This window comes from Megalops cyprinoides, chromosome 14 (assembly GCF_013368585.1).
Source record: "Megalops cyprinoides isolate fMegCyp1 chromosome 14, fMegCyp1.pri, whole genome shotgun sequence".
NCBI classification, from domain to species: domain Eukaryota; kingdom Metazoa; phylum Chordata; class Actinopteri; order Elopiformes; family Megalopidae; genus Megalops; species Megalops cyprinoides.
The window spans coordinates 17,809,328-17,828,411 of NC_050596.1; the positions used below are offsets into that span (position 1 = coordinate 17,809,328).

The 19,084-nt window shown below is 43.6% G+C and overlaps 1 protein-coding gene across 5 annotated transcripts in view; it reads left to right on the plus strand.

Moving 5' to 3' along the window:
• The window catches only part of LOC118788777 (FERM, ARHGEF and pleckstrin domain-containing protein 1-like), a 78,872-nt gene extending 69,977 nt beyond the window's left edge, over window positions 1–8,895 (plus strand). For all 5 annotated transcript variants that reach the window (XM_036544838.1, XM_036544842.1, XM_036544839.1 and 2 more), the window contains exons 18-27: window positions 1,323–1,560; window positions 2,294–2,424; window positions 2,836–2,904; window positions 3,402–3,491; window positions 4,202–4,284; window positions 4,699–4,811; window positions 5,339–5,502; window positions 6,789–6,896; window positions 7,653–7,804; window positions 8,476–8,895. In XM_036544838.1, the coding sequence (XP_036400731.1) occupies window positions 1,323–1,560; window positions 2,294–2,424; window positions 2,836–2,904; window positions 3,402–3,491; window positions 4,202–4,284; window positions 4,699–4,811; window positions 5,339–5,502; window positions 6,789–6,896; window positions 7,653–7,804; window positions 8,476–8,557 (1,230 nt within the window). In that variant the 3' untranslated portion in view covers window positions 8,558–8,895. The remainder of the gene's footprint in view (window positions 1–1,322; window positions 1,561–2,293; window positions 2,425–2,835; window positions 2,905–3,401; window positions 3,492–4,201; window positions 4,285–4,698; window positions 4,812–5,338; window positions 5,503–6,788; window positions 6,897–7,652; window positions 7,805–8,475) is intronic.
• Window positions 8,896–19,084: the final 10,189 nt, after the last annotated feature.

The window sequence follows — 19,084 nt, forward strand, 5'->3', positions numbered from 1 at the left end:
TTAAAATTAACATTTAGTATCTCACAAACTGGATTCCTCTGAGTCCAGTTAAATACATGAGTGTCTTGGAAAGGGTTTTTATCATAGACCTTGATGTCTGTTATGTGGTCTATTTATGGAAAGGCATTTGAGTTGTTGATATGATACGGGACTACTGATTACCATCATCATGATGAATACGCTCTTTCATTGCGTCTCACAACACGCTGTCTGTATAAAGGCTCAGTTCTCATGCTTGTAGATGTGTGGACAGATATCTGCTTTTGGGAATGCTGCTTTCTCGTCCTCCTCCTGCCTCTAACCAAAGCGAGGTCTGAAGATGAAAGACCTGGTGACCGACAGCGCAGTCGTGTGCTGGGCTTGACGTCAGTGGTCCCCATGTGGCAGCATCTCGCTCCCACGGGAACCGATTCATGTTCTTCCCTGACCTTTGGAGTCCTGCGGGGGGCACAGCGAGCGCACCTGCCTCTCATTACATCCCGCTGAAATTGGGAAGGGGAGGGCGATGGGGTGCGGTGGTGCTGATGTGGGTATCAGGGCAGCAGAACGCTGAGTGTTAGCAGTGGATTTTGTGCCTGCGGTTTTGTGGGGCATTGGAGCAAAAGAGGCCCAGCAGGCAGATATTTGCAACAGGGAGAAAACAGACAGGGATGAAAAGTCAGGTACAAGTAGCAGGTTATCTGGATTCATGTAATAACAGGTTGGAGGCAGCCATACTCTCAAAACCTGTGGCATTATTTCATCAGTATAACTTTAGACATAGTTACATCTAATGATGATGATGGAGAGAAAAAGGCAAATGAGTGAGCTTTCCTATTACATTACATTACATTACTGGCATTTAGCAGACGCTCTTATCCAGAGTGACTTACATAGTTTGCAGGCTGGAGAACCTGATGCTTCCACTGTGATGGGACGGGAACCCAGCCGCTACTGGAGCGAGGCAGTTTATGCTTTTAGAGCTGTAGGCTCAGCATGAGGACTCTGCACAATCAGTGCATATTACATTACATTACTGACATTTAGCAGATGCTCTTATCCACAGTGACCTACATAGTTTGCAGTTTTATATTTTAGCCATTTATACAGCTGGATATTCACTGTGGCAATTGTGGGTTTAAGTACCTTGCCCAAGGGTACAGCAGCAGTGCCCCAGTGGGGAATTGAACTGGCAACCTCTCACTTACAAGCCCTGCACCCTCCCATTACACTACACTGCCCAGTGCCCATTGGGTACTGAGAGCTCCGTCTGAGAGAGACGGGGCACCAGCGGGTGCAAGGTTGCACAGTCCGTCTGACTAGACGCCCGCCTCGCCCCACAGCAGCTGACGGCCCACCTGCAGAAGCACTCGGAGGTGCTGATGGAGCTGGAGAAGGCCTGCCGGGCGTCGCGCAAGCTGGACGCGCTATGCCGGGACTTCGAGCTGCAGAAGGCGTGCTACCTGCCCCTCAACATCTTCCTGCTGCGGCCGCTGCACCGCCTCATGCACTACAAGCAGATCCTGGAGAGGCTGTGCAAGCACTACCCGGCCACGCACGCCGACTTCAGGGACTCCAGAGGTACGGAGCATTAACAGGACAGTCCGAGGCCCGAGGCCTACGCTGCTGTGTAAGGACATGGCCGCTCGTCCTTTCTGGAGACCTTCCAGCTCCCTCCCTCTTCTACAGCCTATTTACACTGCCACTCAGAATAGCGTGTAGGTTATATTTCAATTTCATTGACACCTCAGTATGATTTTGTGAGTTAAGTATGCACACATTCTGTTTCCTGTATTCTTGTGTACTGAGTGTGTGACAGCCAACACTTCACATATTCTTCCATGGTCCTTGGAATGCTTATTCAGTGTTCTAAAAGTAGAAGGGAAATTTTTCATTCTGATGCTCACTTGGAATATCACTGATTGCAAAGAATTGGCTGCTGCGCCAGAGTCCTGATGCTCCTTCACTGGCTGTGTAGCTCGGCATTGAAGATGCTACTGCATAGTCTCTCATAGTAAAAAAAAAAAAAAAGCTGTACATTTCTCTGTGCCTAAACAGGTTTGACTTATATACTGTAGCTACAGTTGCATTTGAGTAATTTGTGCAGTTGAATATTTACTTTGAAAAAATCAGCTTCAGTTATATACTTAAAAAGTCAACTCAGGATTTGAACTTGCAACCCTCTCGTTCAGTTTGCTAGCCAATAAGCCCCACTACCAACCACTGCTACGTTGCATGCAGATACTTAGAAACAGCAGGCGTGTGATATAGGGTTCTGAGGAGGGGAGTGCTAACACCTGTGTTTCCTTCTCAGCCGCTCTTGCAGATGTATCCGAGATAGTTGCCCAGCTCCATGGCCCCATGATCAAAATGGAGAACTTCCAGAAGCTACTGGAGCTGAAGAAGGACTTGGTCGGGATCGACAATCTGGCCATTCCAGGAAGGGTGAGCAAGAGGATGTCACCACTGTGATGGGTTAGACAGGTCTTGGAACCAACATTTGAATAGTGCTCTGTAGCTGTGGCTTCCACTGAGATCCACATGTTTCTGAGCTACAACTCAGTTCTCAGTGACTTAAGTGGAGTCATTTATTGGATGGATCAGCATTTGAGAAAAAAAGGATCTTCTTTAAATCCTTCAGGACTTTGGATCTCCGGTGTCAGAAGTGGCCATAAGTGGTCTATACTGTCTTGTTTACCCACATCGTGTCAGCCGTGTGTTCTCTCTGTCATAAAGTTTCACTTTGCTTATCCCTCAGTGTGTTGGATCTCTTGTCCTGTAAGTGGACACAGTTTTTGGTTTATTTAAAACACCAGTGTCTGTGCTTTTTTGGTATGCCTTGTTTCTTTTTTACAGGAGTTCATCAGGTTAGGCTGTCTCAGCAAGCTCTCTGGAAAGGGCCTCCAACAGCGAATGTTTTTCCTAGTAAGCTCCTCCTCTCTCCTCTTACGGTGTATCACATGAGCTTGGTATCAGGCTGTGTTCCAGAAGTTGCCAATTTTAACCACTTCCATTTAGCAACACATCTCTTCAAAGGCCATTTCTGTGATAATATGACAACTTCCTCCTTCCTATAAGTACTATTTGTTTCGTATCTACAGAAATATGTCAAGATCCATTATAAGTATCTCACAGGCACTACATATATCTTAGTCTGGCTAGCTTTTTGCTATGCAGTGAGTCAGAGAGACTGTTAATGGAGAACACCCAGAATAGGAGATTCACCTCTAAACAAATGTGTTGGCAACACACAGAAGGTCACCTATGCAGTTCTGTTTCAACCTCCTCAGCCACAAGAACACATTCCATGCATAAGTGTGTTCATTAGGCATTTGATGAATTGCACTGTGTCACTTCTTGAAGAGCAGAGCTAAACCTTTGCATCTGTTTTCTTCTGTGCTGCTTGTCGTACCTGGTGACAGTTTAATGACATCCTGTTGTACACAAGTCGAGGGATGACAGCCACCAATCAGTTCAAAGTTCACGGTCAGCTCCCTCTCTACGGTATGAAGGTGAGTGGGCTACCCTGCACTCTCCAGCACCGGTGCAGGCAGAGAGACAGATTTACCGTGTATGGGGATTCTAACACTGTCGTAAAGAGGCAGAGAGAGAGTTGCTATGACAGGGGGGTTTATTCTTTGATTCTTTTGACTGTTTCTGTCATTGAATCAGAAAGAGTTCGTACTTTATTGGAAAACAGTGGTGCAGAAATGCGTAACATCACAGTGTAATTATGTTAGTGTAACCACTGCCCTATACTGCTTCTCCAGTCTAATATGCTGCATGTTTCTGTTATACACAGTTCTGTTATACACAGTGCTGGAATGCCAGCAAGGACTGACATGTGATCATGTGACCTGTGAATTGGCAGACACTGTTGTGTTGATGGGAAGTACATTACATTACATGCTGCTTAGATGTTTTTATCCATATCAACTTGCGTAGTGTACTTTTTTTTCCTTCATACAGCTGGATGTTTACAAAGGTAACACAGATTAAGTACCTCGCCCAAGGTTACAGTGGTGGCCTAGCAGTGGGAGGCAAAGCAGCAGCCTTTGGGTTACAAGCGCTGCTGCTTACCACTACATCACACCATCGCTAGTAGTCACATTGCACTGTGCCATTTCACACCAGCAGATAATGAAATGCAACCATAGCAGCCCCTCAGGTCAGTGTCATAATGTGAGTGCCACAGCTAATATCGCCTCTCTGCTGTTCTCAGATCAGAGAGAGCGAGGATGAGTGGGGAGTGCCTTACTCCTTCACCCTGTCTGGGCAGCGGCAGTCCGTGGTGGTGGCAGCAAGGTAACAGTGCGATAATAACACAGTGTGTACAGTTAGATGAAAGAAGGGTCTAGACTAGAGAGACTTATCAGGCCCTTTCAGCATTAGTTTAGTTTGTGCAGCAGTAGGTTCAATTGTGTGTTGTGCTCATTGCCAACACTGCACACAAGCTTTTAAAAATATTGATATTTAAATCGGGTCAAGATTGGTTAGTGATAAACTGAAAAAGCTTCTCGACTTATCTATAAATCGTCATTACCTCACAAGCAAAACCAAGTTAAAACTTCACTCTTTGCGATTGTATTTTAACTGTATACAGGGAATGTTTTCATTTAAACTTGATTCTTATAGATAACATGGTGGTTTATACAAATGTAGATACCTGCTCACTATTGTCCGAGTTAAAACCAACATTTCCTCTGTTTTCTCTGCCAGCTCTCTGTTGGAGATGGAGAAGTGGATGGAAGATATCAGGATGGCCATTAGCCTGGCTGAGAAGTGCAATGGGCCTTCCTCAGCCCAGCTGGTTGGCAGTGTTTCAGATAGCAGTGAGTCATTACTGTTGGGCTTGGTACAGGGTGACCAAACCAGGGAACCCCCCCATCCGGCCGTCACGGCAGAATAATCTCACATAGTCATATTTCTCACAGGTGGGAGAGTCACCTGATCCTTGAGGGCTGTGGTTGTGTTGTTCCCCTGTCCTTTTGTTCTCCACAGAGGAGTGTCACTGTCACCTAATACTGTACCACACAGGCCCACCCTCATGTCCTTTCTTTATGTGCCAGCTATAAAAAGCACAGCTCATTACAGCCCTCTTTTTATCAATGGCTGTCACAATCTGTGAAAGAACCTTTTTAAAGATTTTGAATTATGTAGTGATATATTGTATTCACTCCTCTTTTTCTAAGATGTTCTCTGAACACAAACATGTTCTAATGGAAAAGGCCCATGGCAATGCCACAAACACAAGCAGATAGAGCTTGCCTGATGAAAATCTTCCTCTCCAGATTTCCATAATGTTCAACTGGAGATAGAAGTATCTTCCTTAACTCTTCCTTTTTGCTGAATTTCCCAGAATCCCCTGGGGACATGACTGTGGACCAGGAGTCAGAGGATGACCTAAGCGCTTCCCGCACCTCTCTGGAGAGACAGGCGCCTCACCGTGGCAACACCACAGTGCATGTGTGCTGGCACAGGAACACCAGCGTGTCCATGGTTGACTTCAGTATAGCCGTGGAGGTAGCAGCCCCAGCTCTCCCTCAATATGCCCCTGTGTCTCTGTGTGTGTCTGTGACTGTTCAAATGGGGTTCTTCACAGTCGGGCCAGCAGAATTCAATCTCTAACGTTACAGGGAAGCAATAAAGATGAATGGAATTTTCATCAGTTTTAAGTCTGCCCGCGTTATTATACCTTTATGGTGAAAGAAAGGGATCTGAAGACATTGTAATTGGGTGCTGTTTGAAATGTGCCCTTAAAATGTGTGCCTCGAGTGGAGAAGCCTGTTTGTATGGGTGGTGGTAATGTCTCCACAACAACTGCGGCCAGCGGGATCACTGCTGGCTTCTGTGTTTAACCTGTTACTGTCTGTGTGTGTATGTGTCTCACCTACTGAGTCTCCTTCCTCTCTGTCTGTCTGTCTTTCTGTCCATCCTCTTGTGGTAGAGAGAGCTCTAGTCCAGTCAGTGGCTCAGAGTCCCCCTCCTCTGTGGGCCCTGCAGTGGCCAGGGACCAGTGACTCTCTCTCTCTCTTATCTGCTGGTACCAAGCTCACAGCCTCCTCTTTAGTGATACCTGCACGAGTATAGAGGTAACAGTGACAGGGAGGGGAGGGGGAGTGGTCTCTCACATGATGTCACTGTTTACACCCCCCCCCCCCCCCCGTCCCCTCCCAGTCTGCCTACCTGCCTGCAGTATGCACAGATGTGATTTAAATACTGTGTATGTGGTATGTGAGTCCAGCATAGTGAGGTGTTACCTGTGCTCATCTGAAGTAGGACTTCAGACATATAGTACTAAGGAAAAAGTATAATCTTTAAACAGTTAAGAAACATCTGCAGATAACAGAGCCCTGGTCTTTGTGTATCTACCTCAGACATACTTCCACTAGTTGGTGACTACTCTTTCATGCAGTAGATTGCTGTTTCCATTAGTCAGTGGAAGACTGCAGCCACAGCATGGATTTTGTCCAGAGGGAGATTCTACATCCATGAGATCATAGAAGTTCTCCAAGCACTGACTTTTGAGTTAGAGATGCAAGCAGACTCTACGGTGTCCCACCTAGAAAGGTTTTCTTTTTCCTTTGAATGAATATGTATGTGTTAGAAACTTGTTATATTAGCATGTATATTTGCGTTAGGCTCAGGTCAGTGTCTAATCTGGTTTTGTGCTTCTTCTCATTTTCTGTTTTCATTTAGTTTACATTACATAAAGATCCATAGTAAAAGGACAGATAATTTAAGTCCACTGAAAATAGAAAAAATGTGATGGCTCCAGCCAAGCACTGCTTCTCCTCTTCCTCCTCCAGAATCAGCTGTCAGGCAACCTGCTGAGGAAGTTCAAGAACAGTAACGGCTGGCAGAAGCTGTGGGTGGTCTTCACAAACTTCAGCCTGTTCTTCTACAAGTCACACCAGGTGAGGGCTGCCCCCGATGACCTCTGACCTCTCTGTGCTTCTGTGTGGTCATGCGCCACTAATTATTAAGTGTAATCCCACATCCAGTATCGCACACCCCTTCTTTTTAGCTTGGCATGAGTGAATTTATGATCCAGCAAGCGTGATAAGGTTTGCACCAGCCTATGGAATTCCTGAATGCGATGCCACATTTAGGGCGCTAAGAATATTCTGGAAGGGCAGAACTATGTATATTATTTTTTCAATATGACAGATTTAAACAGTTGTTCTGCTTAGCTTCTGTATCTTCAATGAGTAGGCAGGGACTTCACTCACAACACAGATCAAACCTTCCCTTTTAATTCTGTACTGTGCATAATCAAGAGGAGGTTAGGCAGTCCCAGAATCCAATTCCAGTTACAGTAGGCAGTGAAGTTATTGAGAGACAGAGTGTTAATACCCTAACCGCAGAAGGCAAAACTGTTTCAAGATTTTAGGAGGCACCATGTGATGCCAGGCCTTTTAGCACATCTGTTTCTAATGAGCCCAAGACTACAAGGGATCTGTATTAATTACACTGTGTAATGGGAAATTATGGGCAAATTGCAGAGGCAGTAGCTGGGCCGGTAGCCAAAAGCTTGTTGCGTAGGTTCAGCATGTAAATACAGGATATAAACAGTGAGCTATGCAAAAACACATGACAAATGAAAATAACTTAGGAATAAATGAAGTGGGATAAAATCCTCCCGGGTCTAACCGTGCCCCCTCCTTCCACAGGATGACTACCCCCTCGCCAGCCTTCCCCTGCTGGGCTACTCCGTCACTGTCCCCTCCGAGTCGGAGAACATCCACAAAGACTACGTCTTCAAACTGCATTTCAAATCCCACGTCTATTACTTCAGATCAGAGAGCGAGTATACCTTCGAGAGGTATGCTACATGCTGCTCTCTGCACACACAGGTTTTCATGATTAGTATGCTGCTACTTGTAACATACATGAGCATTTGTTCAGATATTCATAATTAAGACTAAGCTGTTTCACATGGGCTTTTTAGAAAAGTTGTGTAATTTAGCGTATTATAAGTGTAATCACAATGATGACATGTATCTGGAAACAGCTGCTTGTTTGGAGGTGTTGATGCAGCCGCTCAGGACAGTCATACTACCACACCACAGCAGCCATACCACCCAGTAGCTCACCCCTGCCTAATGGCTGAATCTAATATTGTTGGATACTGCAGGTTACTGCTGAAGGTGGTGTTTGTAGGCCAGTAGGGGGCAGTCTTTCTCTGGTTCAAGTAGAAAACAAGTGCCCCATTGCAGTGACAGGGACACTGTGCTGCAAGATGTGCCCTCAACTCAGCATTCAGCATTCACTGAAAAGTGCTTTGTAAATAATTACTAAATTTCTGTTATTAATTGTACTTTCATTTATTCAAAATGGTAGTCCCCCACAAAGTAGCATTACAAGCACTTGTCCATGGCTGCATGTATAAAGAATGTTCAAGAGCCAGAAGGAGTGGCTGGGACCACACTGCAGCGGGTTTGTGGTGATCTGGAGGTGTAGCAGAAGCACTGAAAGTCTGTCTGTCTATTGCAGGTGGATGGAGGTCATCCGCAGTGCCACCACCTCCACCAGCCGTTCCCACATCCTGAACCGGAAAGAGTCGCAGCCCTACTGATGGAAAGATGCATCTTGTGTACCCGCTGGCCCCTCCTACCTCCCCACCCTCACTTCTGTGCAAACCCCGCCTCCTTTTGATGTCACTCCCCCATGCAGCCAGCTGGGCAGTTGTGTAGCATTCCATCTGACCGTTTCGGGTTTGATCAGGTTTTTTGGTTTTAAACACAGGCAGGGCATTCATTCATACACCAGTGTCCAGGCCTTATGGGTGCTCTCTTATGCTTTAAAGTTCACATATCTGTTGGTTAAGACTGCATCAGACTGCTTTGTCTGCATTTTTACTGGACTTCAGACCTTTTTTGTAGGATGTCATTTTATACGTTTTTAAAATGCCATGCGAACCACTTAACTTCCTGGTTTTACGTGTTGTTCTTGGTTATGTTTTTTTTTTTTTAGATGAAAACCTGTCTAATGATAGGGGTCAAAGTTTTTTGTTTTATACTTTTTATGAAAGGTTTAATGCGTAGATAAATGAATTTCATTCCTACTTCAAAGCATTTTTCAAAAACTAACGCAAAGTGTTACCAATTGTTTCTATTTGTTTTTATGACAATGGCTGCTTTTAAAGTCAACAGCTTGCGTGCCAAGCAGATTTCTATCAATGTCTCTCAGTCTTCAAAATTTGATTTCAGTATGGTGGTTATACATGGATTTCTCAAAACAGAGAATTAATTTACTTTTCCATAATGTTGAGATACTAATCACATCACAGTGGAGTCACATTACAAATGTGGGAAATGCTCTTGACTCCTATAATCTTTCAACTACTATTATTTCAGCACAAACTACTTAGTGGAGAGCAGCTTTAAAGACAATGTACAAAAAACACTAAAAAGAAATGTTCGGTTCTCCTGAGTACCCCTGCCATGTCAGAGACCTATGTCATATGTAAAGAATCCTTTACCTGCATAAATGAAATAGTAATCATGCACTTGAAACAGTTTGTGGGGTGTAGCAGTGGGAATATTGTTTTCCATGGTAGATTGAGTTCCTAGCCACCCCTGGACAGCAGAAAGCTCTACGGAAATGAGAGCAATAAAACCATGTTTTATGGCATTGTTTGTTGTGTTCTATTAAAATACGTTTGTCACAATCATATTAAAATCTGGCATTTGATTTTTTTACTGCCTTTTTATTACCACTGTGTGTATTCCACACCAGTTTTTACTCTTAATAAAGGTCTTATTTGGTGGCAGCGAAGGGCAAATTATTTTTTGAAATTGGTTCTAGTACATAATTTTATACTGAATAAAGAGGAATGTGGTCACTATTATTCATATCCATTGCTGACGAGTTCTGTTGAGAAGTGTTCTCTCCTTTTACCATAGGAGGGCGCCAAACAAGCAAGCTGTCAGGTAAACTGCCTGGAGGTTGCCTCAGTTCTGCAATGTTGGGAGTTTCAGCTTTGCAAATCAGAACATGCATTATGAAAGTCACATTTTATATTCAAGGCGTTCAGAAGTTCTTTTAAAATATAAAAATCTGATGTGCACAAGTGTAAAGGTTGTTGGCAAAGTTTCGTTTCAAAACCACCCCTTTCCACAGCAAACGTTTGATTGACATATCAAGCTTCGTGTGGGTCTTTACCAGCAGATGGCACCACTGACTTATAAAATCACAGTTCGGTTATAGTCAAATATTTGAACATCAGTTTTTATTGCTTTGCCTTAATTGAAACTGTTCCACAGACATTTTCTGTACATATTTTAAATTTGTTATAAAACAATCCTGCAGTTTTTTATTATTATTATTATTTTTTTTTTTAATGGGTGCATGTATCCAGGGCACTTTAGACTTCACATATTTTCCATTTGCATGAAGATATCTGCAAGAGCAGTATGGGTTATAGCAGTATATTGCTTGTGGGAACAACAGCACTACCCACCTGGGATTTAATCTGTGTTTTTATAAACCCAATCCTTAACAACTCCCACACTCTATATTGTTGCCCTCCTAAACTGTACACAACGACCTCCATTGTTGTGCATAAAATCAGTCCAACATATGAATCCAACAATACTTGCCTGTAAACTACAAATGAGCCATTCCTATTTTGCCAGCCCACCCGCATGTGCGGAAGAGTTTAAATCAAGAGCAGTATCATATTAAATTGCACTGTGTGCTCTCCTGTTTTCCCAGGACAAGCATCAATGGGAATGACCACATACTCACAAAATGTCCACCTTCAGGGCAGTTAACTGTGCTGATATGATTTGATGAGTTTCTCAAATGAAGTTTGCTTTCTCATAGAGTTCACATTGTAGTGGTTGCATTGAGCATGCAAATATCTAAAATGCACAGCCCGAGAGACTGGGTAATGTCCTTGCCTGTTGCATTTGCTGGTTTGGCACGTTTTGAAGAGAGGGATGAGTGGTAGGCCTGTTACTGGTGAACAGAATACTTATCCTGACCTTTAATGGCTGTCTGCCTGGCAGTAAAAAGATGTGATACTGTTAGCTGATAAGGCATTTACCTATACTGCTTTTAGCATTATGCTTAAAATAAAGAGTTAGCCCAAATCAAGGTATGAAGATACTTCATTGATTGATAAGGTTTGAAATTGGCACATTGGATATCCCTTAACGGTATAGTAGGCCTACAAACATCTCAGGATATTTTTCAAAAAAGGTATTCCTAACTTCTGGTTAGCCAGAAAAGGCAGTTAATCAATGTCCTTTTCTAAAATGTCGGACGCTTTATGACAGGTTACATCCATATTTAACCCTGTGAACTAATGAGGACTTTAACACCAGTTGCAAGTTATGTGGATTATTCTGAACTCCAACTGTCACTGTAAGGGAGAGCTTTATCTGATCATGGTTTTGCGTCCAGTGCGCATTGTAGCAGCTCGGTCAGGTTGCGAAAGGCCATTCCGTACTTTTATAATAGAATTTCCAGCAGGGTATCGTTTTAGGTCGATTGCGTTTCATGAGTGCGGGTAACTAAGCTATAGACTTAATCTTAGACTTGGACAGCTGGTGCCCTATACCTCGCGCAAGCGGGGGATTTCCCCACATTAAAGATCCAAGTAAATCCCCGCAGCAGTGGCCTGCGTTAAGCTTGCGGTTTTCCCACACTGCCTATAGGAGAGGAAATGGATACTAAAAAATACTGAGGAGAGATAGACACAGTCACGCCACACATCTGATTGGTTTTCTGTTTCTGAAAATAAATAATTAAACAAAAAATAATTCCTTCCAGCCTGACCTGGTTCAGGCTTATACTATTTTAAGCTCTTCATGCTTCGTTTTATTAACGGAATTAGGTGAACATACTATTTTAGAATTCACGCTTGACAATTAAAAACTTCTAATTGTAGGCGTATGTAAAAAGGCTTGTTAATGTTGAATGCCAAGCTCGATGATCTTAAATGATCGGTGTACAAATATTTGAACAGTAACCTATTTGAAAGATTATTTTAAACCAGTGATTATTATCTAAGATAGGCCTATAGGTTTTCAGCCTGGGACATTTAAGATATGTAATCGATACAGGTAATAAATTTAAGGGTGAGGGTCATTTTAGGGTAAAGGGTTGGACAAAAAGGTTGCTGAATAGGAGGCTATTGAAAACCTCTGGTGCAGAACAGTGCGTGTGTCACCCTACCTATTACTAAAACATTCTACTTTTTCATACAATATTTTTATAAAACACCTAATTCACTTTTTAGTGTACTTTAAGTCACTCACAATCACAACAGGTTGCAGTGCATTTCTGTTTTCCCTTAAGAGCAAACGTGGGATTTACGGTGCTTCCCGCTTCGCTCCTCGCAAAAGGTTAATGTGTAATGAATGACTCCGCTTCAAACTACAACGCGCCGAGACTGAGTCCCGTTAAACCGAAATGAACTTTGGCGTACGGTGCGAGTCCGGTCTGTTTTCCTCTTTGCACTGCGTTTAACCTGCTGTAGGAGACGCTGAACTGGGAGTTTCTCGGATGTTTCGGAAAGGAGGGAGGGAGGAGTGAGGAGATGCTAACACTTTAAGCGAGGCAGGCGGAGGCTGGCGCAGCATGGAGACCCGAGAGAGAGACAGTGACAGCGCAGGGAAACGGCTGTTATGAAAACAGCAACGCAGCGGCGAAAACAAACATCTGAAGAAGGCAAAACACCCGCTTCTAATCAAATTGAATATAATGAAATATTTAGGACAGCCCGGTATACAGACTTCCAGAATGATCTTGCGTGAGACTCAAAGTATGGTCAACTAGCTGCGGACGCAGGGAAGCAGAAACCGGCGAATGGTTTTAGCTGGGAACTTCATGTCTTTCTCTTTATTCATTTAGTTAGTTGATGAATGGTTTTGCTGTGCGATGTCTCTCACAACGCATCCAGAAACTAGGAAGTTCACACGAGGTTTAGGCAAACCTGGAACTGCGGCCGAGCTACGGCAAAGCGTCTCAGAGGTTGTCCGGACGTCCGTGCTTGTCGTAAGTAACCTACTCTAATTTCAACTCTAGCAAGCTGTCTGTTTTTTATAAAATTTTAGCACTCGCCGGTGAGTCATAGCATGTTGTGTTTGCACACTGTTAACTTGTGGCCTGTGTAGAACTACGCCATGGATGAAACGGAATTATTTGGCAAAGTGCTTGCTTAAATAAATGAGGTTTTTACAGACCACATGTTCATATAAGGCAGCAGGTTCGAAGCAATTGTTGTGGCCATTCATATATTCATCTGTAAAGGTGTGGACGTGCTTGACGGCGGAAACCTCAGTGGCATGCCATGGATTAAATTTCTGACTGTGCTGAGAAGCATTGGAGAGTTGCTGCGGCGTCATTGCGGAGAACTTAGGTTTCATGTTTGCTGCTGAAAATGACGTAACTCCAAAGTATACATCCACGTAATGTGACCAGGGCCTAATGGATGGTTGTAATGTTACTTAGGGTCAGACTAGAATGTGGTGGCCGACAGGTACACATGCATGTGTTGTAAATGAGGCATTGACCTAAATAATTTCTGAGTTCTGAGTTGTAGTTGTAGTTGAATGTGGGTTTGCAAGGCCAGTAGGACGTCACAGCAGCCATACATCCAATCTGTGCATATTTGTGTTTGCACAGGACTGTACACTCCAGCATATGTGTCCAGTACCACAGTTCTCAGGTGTCTTACTCTGTGCCTAATTGTGAATGGCCTGGTCCTTATTTCCCATTGGGTAACATGTTAAATCACAAGTCAATGTTCAATAAGCTATTGCTTTTGGGTAGGTAGCAGTGTGAAGTGTGTTTGCATGATAGTTTGAGTTTGCTGAACCACTTCTTTTCCTAGCTTTCCCAGAAAGACCCTTTTATGCTTATGTCGATTCCACACAATGCAGTTCTGTCACCTGCAATGGCCATCTGTGCAGAAATTGTAATTTACCTTAACGTTTTTGTTGGTTTTGTTACTCATTTGTAGCACAGTTTGCTACAATCACAAATAGTGCATCTAATTTTGTGTCTTCATTGAGGTGAGTGCAAGTGAATGGCACATGGGCTGTAACACTTGTCACCTGTCAGCTGAGGGAGGTACAGTATATAATGTCTGCTCATGTGGGAATCAATGCACTTGATGAAAGCTGTCATTGTCAGATGAGTATTAGTGTGTTGAACGTCGTCCTGGCAGATGCTGAGTTTTGCAGATCCAAGAGACAGGTGATACAGGTGAAACTGAAGATTGACATCAAGGCAGCTTCTTGGGCTATTTTATAGTGGGATCTGTTTTACACGCAGCTTTGTGTCTCTGAAACAAACTAATGTTGGGACAGAAAGACCAGGAATAAAAACATGGCAGGTTTTTGGAGAGAGTGAGATTATCAAAGTAGCCTCATGGAAAACTGGCCTATTAACTCCTCTGCCACCCACACAGTCTCAGGAGGTGCAGTACTGTATCATAAACTCCTATTGAGCAGTTATTTGCTTGAAAATGCATATATTTCCATTGTAACACCTTGGAATACTTGTGTTGGTTTTATATTAGAGAGAGGATACAAAGCATTGGGACAATGTCAAGTTATTTGGCTGATCATCAGCACGGAGTTGCTCACCTGTGTAATGTAATTTGCTGAATAGTAGGCCGTCAATGATTGCTTTGGTGTTATGGTGTATGAGTCACTCGGTTCAGCTTTGTTAATTAAAATTGGGTCCACGAGGTTAATAGTGTTTTTACATCAGATGCTTGGGTCATTTGTTCCCTCTGTATCCTGTGTGAGCAGGACCTTTAAATAGCTGAGCGTTGAAACTCACAGGGTGAACTACTCGGTGACAATTTGATAATATACCAGGCAGTGAAATGTATGGCATGGCAATCACTATGCACAGCATAGTGAATGAATTAGAACAAACCTTTGCACAACTGTCGTGCAGCAGGTCTGAATAAAACATTATCATATCAATTTTTCAAAAGCTTGGAGAAGAAAAGAGTTCCCCCCTTTTGTGTGTGTTTGGGGGGGGGGGGGGGGGGGGTGTTGTTAAGAGGAGGTTGTTCAAACTTTCCTGGAAAAGTTGCTAGGTAACCGAACCGGACACCGTGAAGGCTCTTGGTCAGGGAAATGGAATCCTAAGTCAAGACCCCAGACAAACATGCTACCACACCTGTTCATTATTCATTCGCTTGGAGGCTCTACCTGAGGATTCTGGGAAAGAGGTGAGGAGGGGAGAGGGAGTGTGGCCAAGGGCAGAGAAGGTGTGAAGCAGAGACTTGACTGGCGTATGGGCAGACATTCAGCAACAAGTGTGGTTCTAACAGGGTGATGGTTTTCACTTCCTGTAAATACATCCGCTGTCCACATAGAATTCCATTGCAAGTAGTGTCTGCATGCTGTCACATCTGTTCTGTGAGCTGATCACAACTTAGTTGATTGACAGTTTTTACTTAAGACATTTTCACAGTGCCACCAAGGCTCAGAGGTGGAATATGAGAGTGACATGAAGCTCTCTGCAGTGCAGTCACATGCAGTGATTGTCTCCATGGAATATTCAGGCTAAATATGTGCCAGGGAAAGTCCCCCCCCCCCCCCCCCAAGATGTAAAGGGATACAGAATACCTACATATCTTTGTTTCTACAGTTCTTTGTTTTGTTTTACAAGAAACGCAATAATAGGTTCAGTCATTCAAGTATTTTACTATGAAGTAATCAATTAAAAACCTGGATCAGTCCTGTAATACCTGTTAATTAAAAAGAGAAATTTCATCAATATTGGTGAAGGAGACACAGGAGATCAGGAATGCTGTGCAGGTGCCCAAATATTTCTCATCTTTCATCAAAAAGATGCACCCTGTCATAGGGTGTGGTCAGGCTGTGCTGTATCTCCTGGTGGCGTTTCTGTCCCGCTGTGGTCCGAATGTTGCTTTGCACGGCCAGGCAGGGCTAAGGCACCCGCGTGCATGCACAGGGCAGTGCTCCTTTGTCCATTGTTGGAGCACAAGGGCATGAGACTGTACAGCGTCCACAGCTGCGATGTTCCTCCGTTCCTCCAAGTCCAGGGCCCGTTCTCTGTGAATGTCATTAGCCCTCTAATGGTCATCATCAGCTTCAAATTTGTTTGTCCAGCCCAGCCCTTTGCATCAGAGCAGGAGGTGTTTGCGCTCTGGATCACGCCTTCTTAGATTACAAAAGGCCAGTTCTCCGTTCATAGAAAGATTCCTGGTAAGTTTAGGAGGCTATTTCTGCTCCGTTCTGTGCTTGCAAAAAAAAAAAAAAAATTTTTTTTAATTACCGCTATGTTCATTTTAACACCCTGTGGTAGAGAACCTAGGTCTATGATGAGTTTACCATGTGAAAGCTGCTGAAGGGTGAAGCTGAGTGGCGGAAGGCATTTAAGGCCTGTTGTGTAATTGTGATCAATAGACCATGTTACATACAGCTAATGGCTACATACCCAATGGCCAAATCTCTTTCCTGCTGCTATTCCTGTGCGATGCACTCAGAGAGAGTAATAAATTAAGAACAGTACCAGAACTCAGATCGCCCATAAAGGAGGCCGTTATTTATTTCTTTGGACTCTGCCTTTGGTAGCAGAAAGGTAGTATTTTTTTCTTATGATCACATTCTCTCTCATGTTGGCAAAAAATGCATTGTCGTACCTGAAGACATTTTTAACAGCACCAACACATAGAAAGCAATTAATTTCATTACCTCCAAATCTCTGACCTAACTCTAACTCTCTGACCTCGAGGTGCGGCCTTGTGTGGGTCAAGTCATCACGCAAACCCCCCTACCGGAAAACAGGCATCCTGTGTATACCACATTCCCCATGTTGATGAAAGACTGCTCATTAGATGCATGACATTCATTTTATAAGGAGACCCAGCTGCCCATAGAGGAAATTAAAAAGACGTTCATGCCAGTTGTGCTGTGGGAGTACCGGGACAAAGCAGGTCTGTTCTGTTTTGCAGCTCCGCATTCCTCACTGCTGTCCTATAGATTCAATGCTGGCTTTCTCTGCAACACCTGCTCCAGTTGTTTCTCCTCAAACTCTTGAAGTGGGTTGGCAGGGCAGATGTTATGACACACAGAGTATCCGTGTGTCCATCCATGGCAGTGTATGTCTGCCGCAAGCCAATCTGAGACATGAGTTATTTAGCAGAGAGTGAACACTCAAATGTGTAACTCATATATTGAGGAACCTCACCACATGCCATTAGTTACAGGTCCTTTATGCCTGGATTTATAATTTAGAAGCTACTAGATACTTTAAACATCTTCAGTATCTCTGTTTAGCAAGCTAGAGTCTAGCTAAAAGAATTTTGCCCACTTGCATAAGTTGGACCACACTGCATTGCTTTTGTGTATTGTGAAAAGTCACATTGAGTTTTTCCTCTCACACTGTATTGACTTTAGACCAATTTTAAAGGTACATTGTGTTAAATAATCTATCATAGCAACAATATACTGATGTAATTAAATACATACATAAATTACATTATTACATACAGCTGACATTTGACAGCAATGCCTGAATTGAATCTGAAGTGATTTCTCTGTTGAAGTGCTCATATCTCTGCAATCAGATGCAGTTTCATGCAAAGTTTCATGTCATTCCACACCACACTCCTGTGCAAGTTAGCTATCTCTTCAACTGAAAATTTTGGTATGGGAAAGAGAGAGCTGAGGAAAAAAGTTGGGGAAAAAGGTGTCTCAATAATTTGATTTTACTGTTGACATGTGTTCTTGTGACTGACAGGCGATTAATTGACAGTTTGGATACATCCCTACTTTGTTGCTGATATATTAACATTTCAGCACAAAGTGTCATAAAAACCAGGATAAATGCTCAACTAAGACAACCAAGCCCAATGCCAAGGCAACATCTAACTACCTATACACCTATGCTGTAGAACAGTAAATTCACTTCCTGTTCAGCAATGCATGGGCCGCATAATGCAGACTCCAGGAAAAGCTGTATTACTGCTTCCACCAACAAACTCAACCCCAATTCCGTTTGAGAATCTAGACTGCTTTTGCACAGTTATACTACAAGAAAACAACTAGGCACATAGATGCCGACAGTTTTGGATACATCCCTACTTTGTAGCTGAGACGCAGCGGTGATGTTGTTGGGCAACAAAGAGCTAAGAGTGAATCTCCTTTTTTGCTCTACCAGGCCCCGCTGGTGCACATCTGAACTCTCGGCGTGTGCTCAGCTTTGCCTTGAATGGCAGCCAGGGCGTGGCCGCCACTGCCTCTGTGCTGCTGTGGGTGGCTGTGACGGGTGACAGCGGTGCGGGTGAGAGATTAGTGGGCCGCCGGAGTTGTCCTGGCACTAAGCTGCTTGGCCACACATGCTCCCAGCCATGTGTGCATACTGCCAGGGCCCGCACAGCAGAGAGCCTGCTACCTCTCGCTCCATCACCTGATATATGGGCGCACAGATGCTTGGGTATGATATCATAGGTGCTATTAAAATGAATCACTTTAAGGATCCTACTTATTACCTGTTCACGACCATTTTTCGTTCTCTTTAGGTCTTTTTTGGCGTATTTGGCAGATTTATCATACAGTAGATGAGCAAAACTGATTTTGTTACCTAGACATGCTGGGTGTGGACACTAAAATGGATTCTTCATATACAGCTTGTGAATAATGGTCTTCTCACTTTTCACACATTCATCAGGAATGAACCATAGATGTGTGCAAACTGCATTTCATAGCTCTGGTTCTGGCTATGCGTAGTCACTCCCAGTGGTTGCAAAATGGGATTTTACACAATTTTTCACAGGATTGTCTGACCTAATTTGGCACATGTATTGCTTTTCCTTGGCCAAGGCCATAAGCCCACCCAACACGGCCCCTAAATATGTTTTCACACATGTACATTCACATAGGATTCTCTCTGTCATTTCTCTCAAACATCAGGAGCTGCTTCAAGATGCTCATAGACTGGAATTCTTGGCTTTTTCCCTGGCCACATATAATATGGCTACTTTTGCATTACATTTTGTAAGCCTTCGCTGTCTCACCTCATAATTGGCACCTCTTTCTGGCATTGTGTCTATATGTGCCCTTCACCTTGCCCTTCAGCAAGATGTTTGGTTTGAAATCCTTGT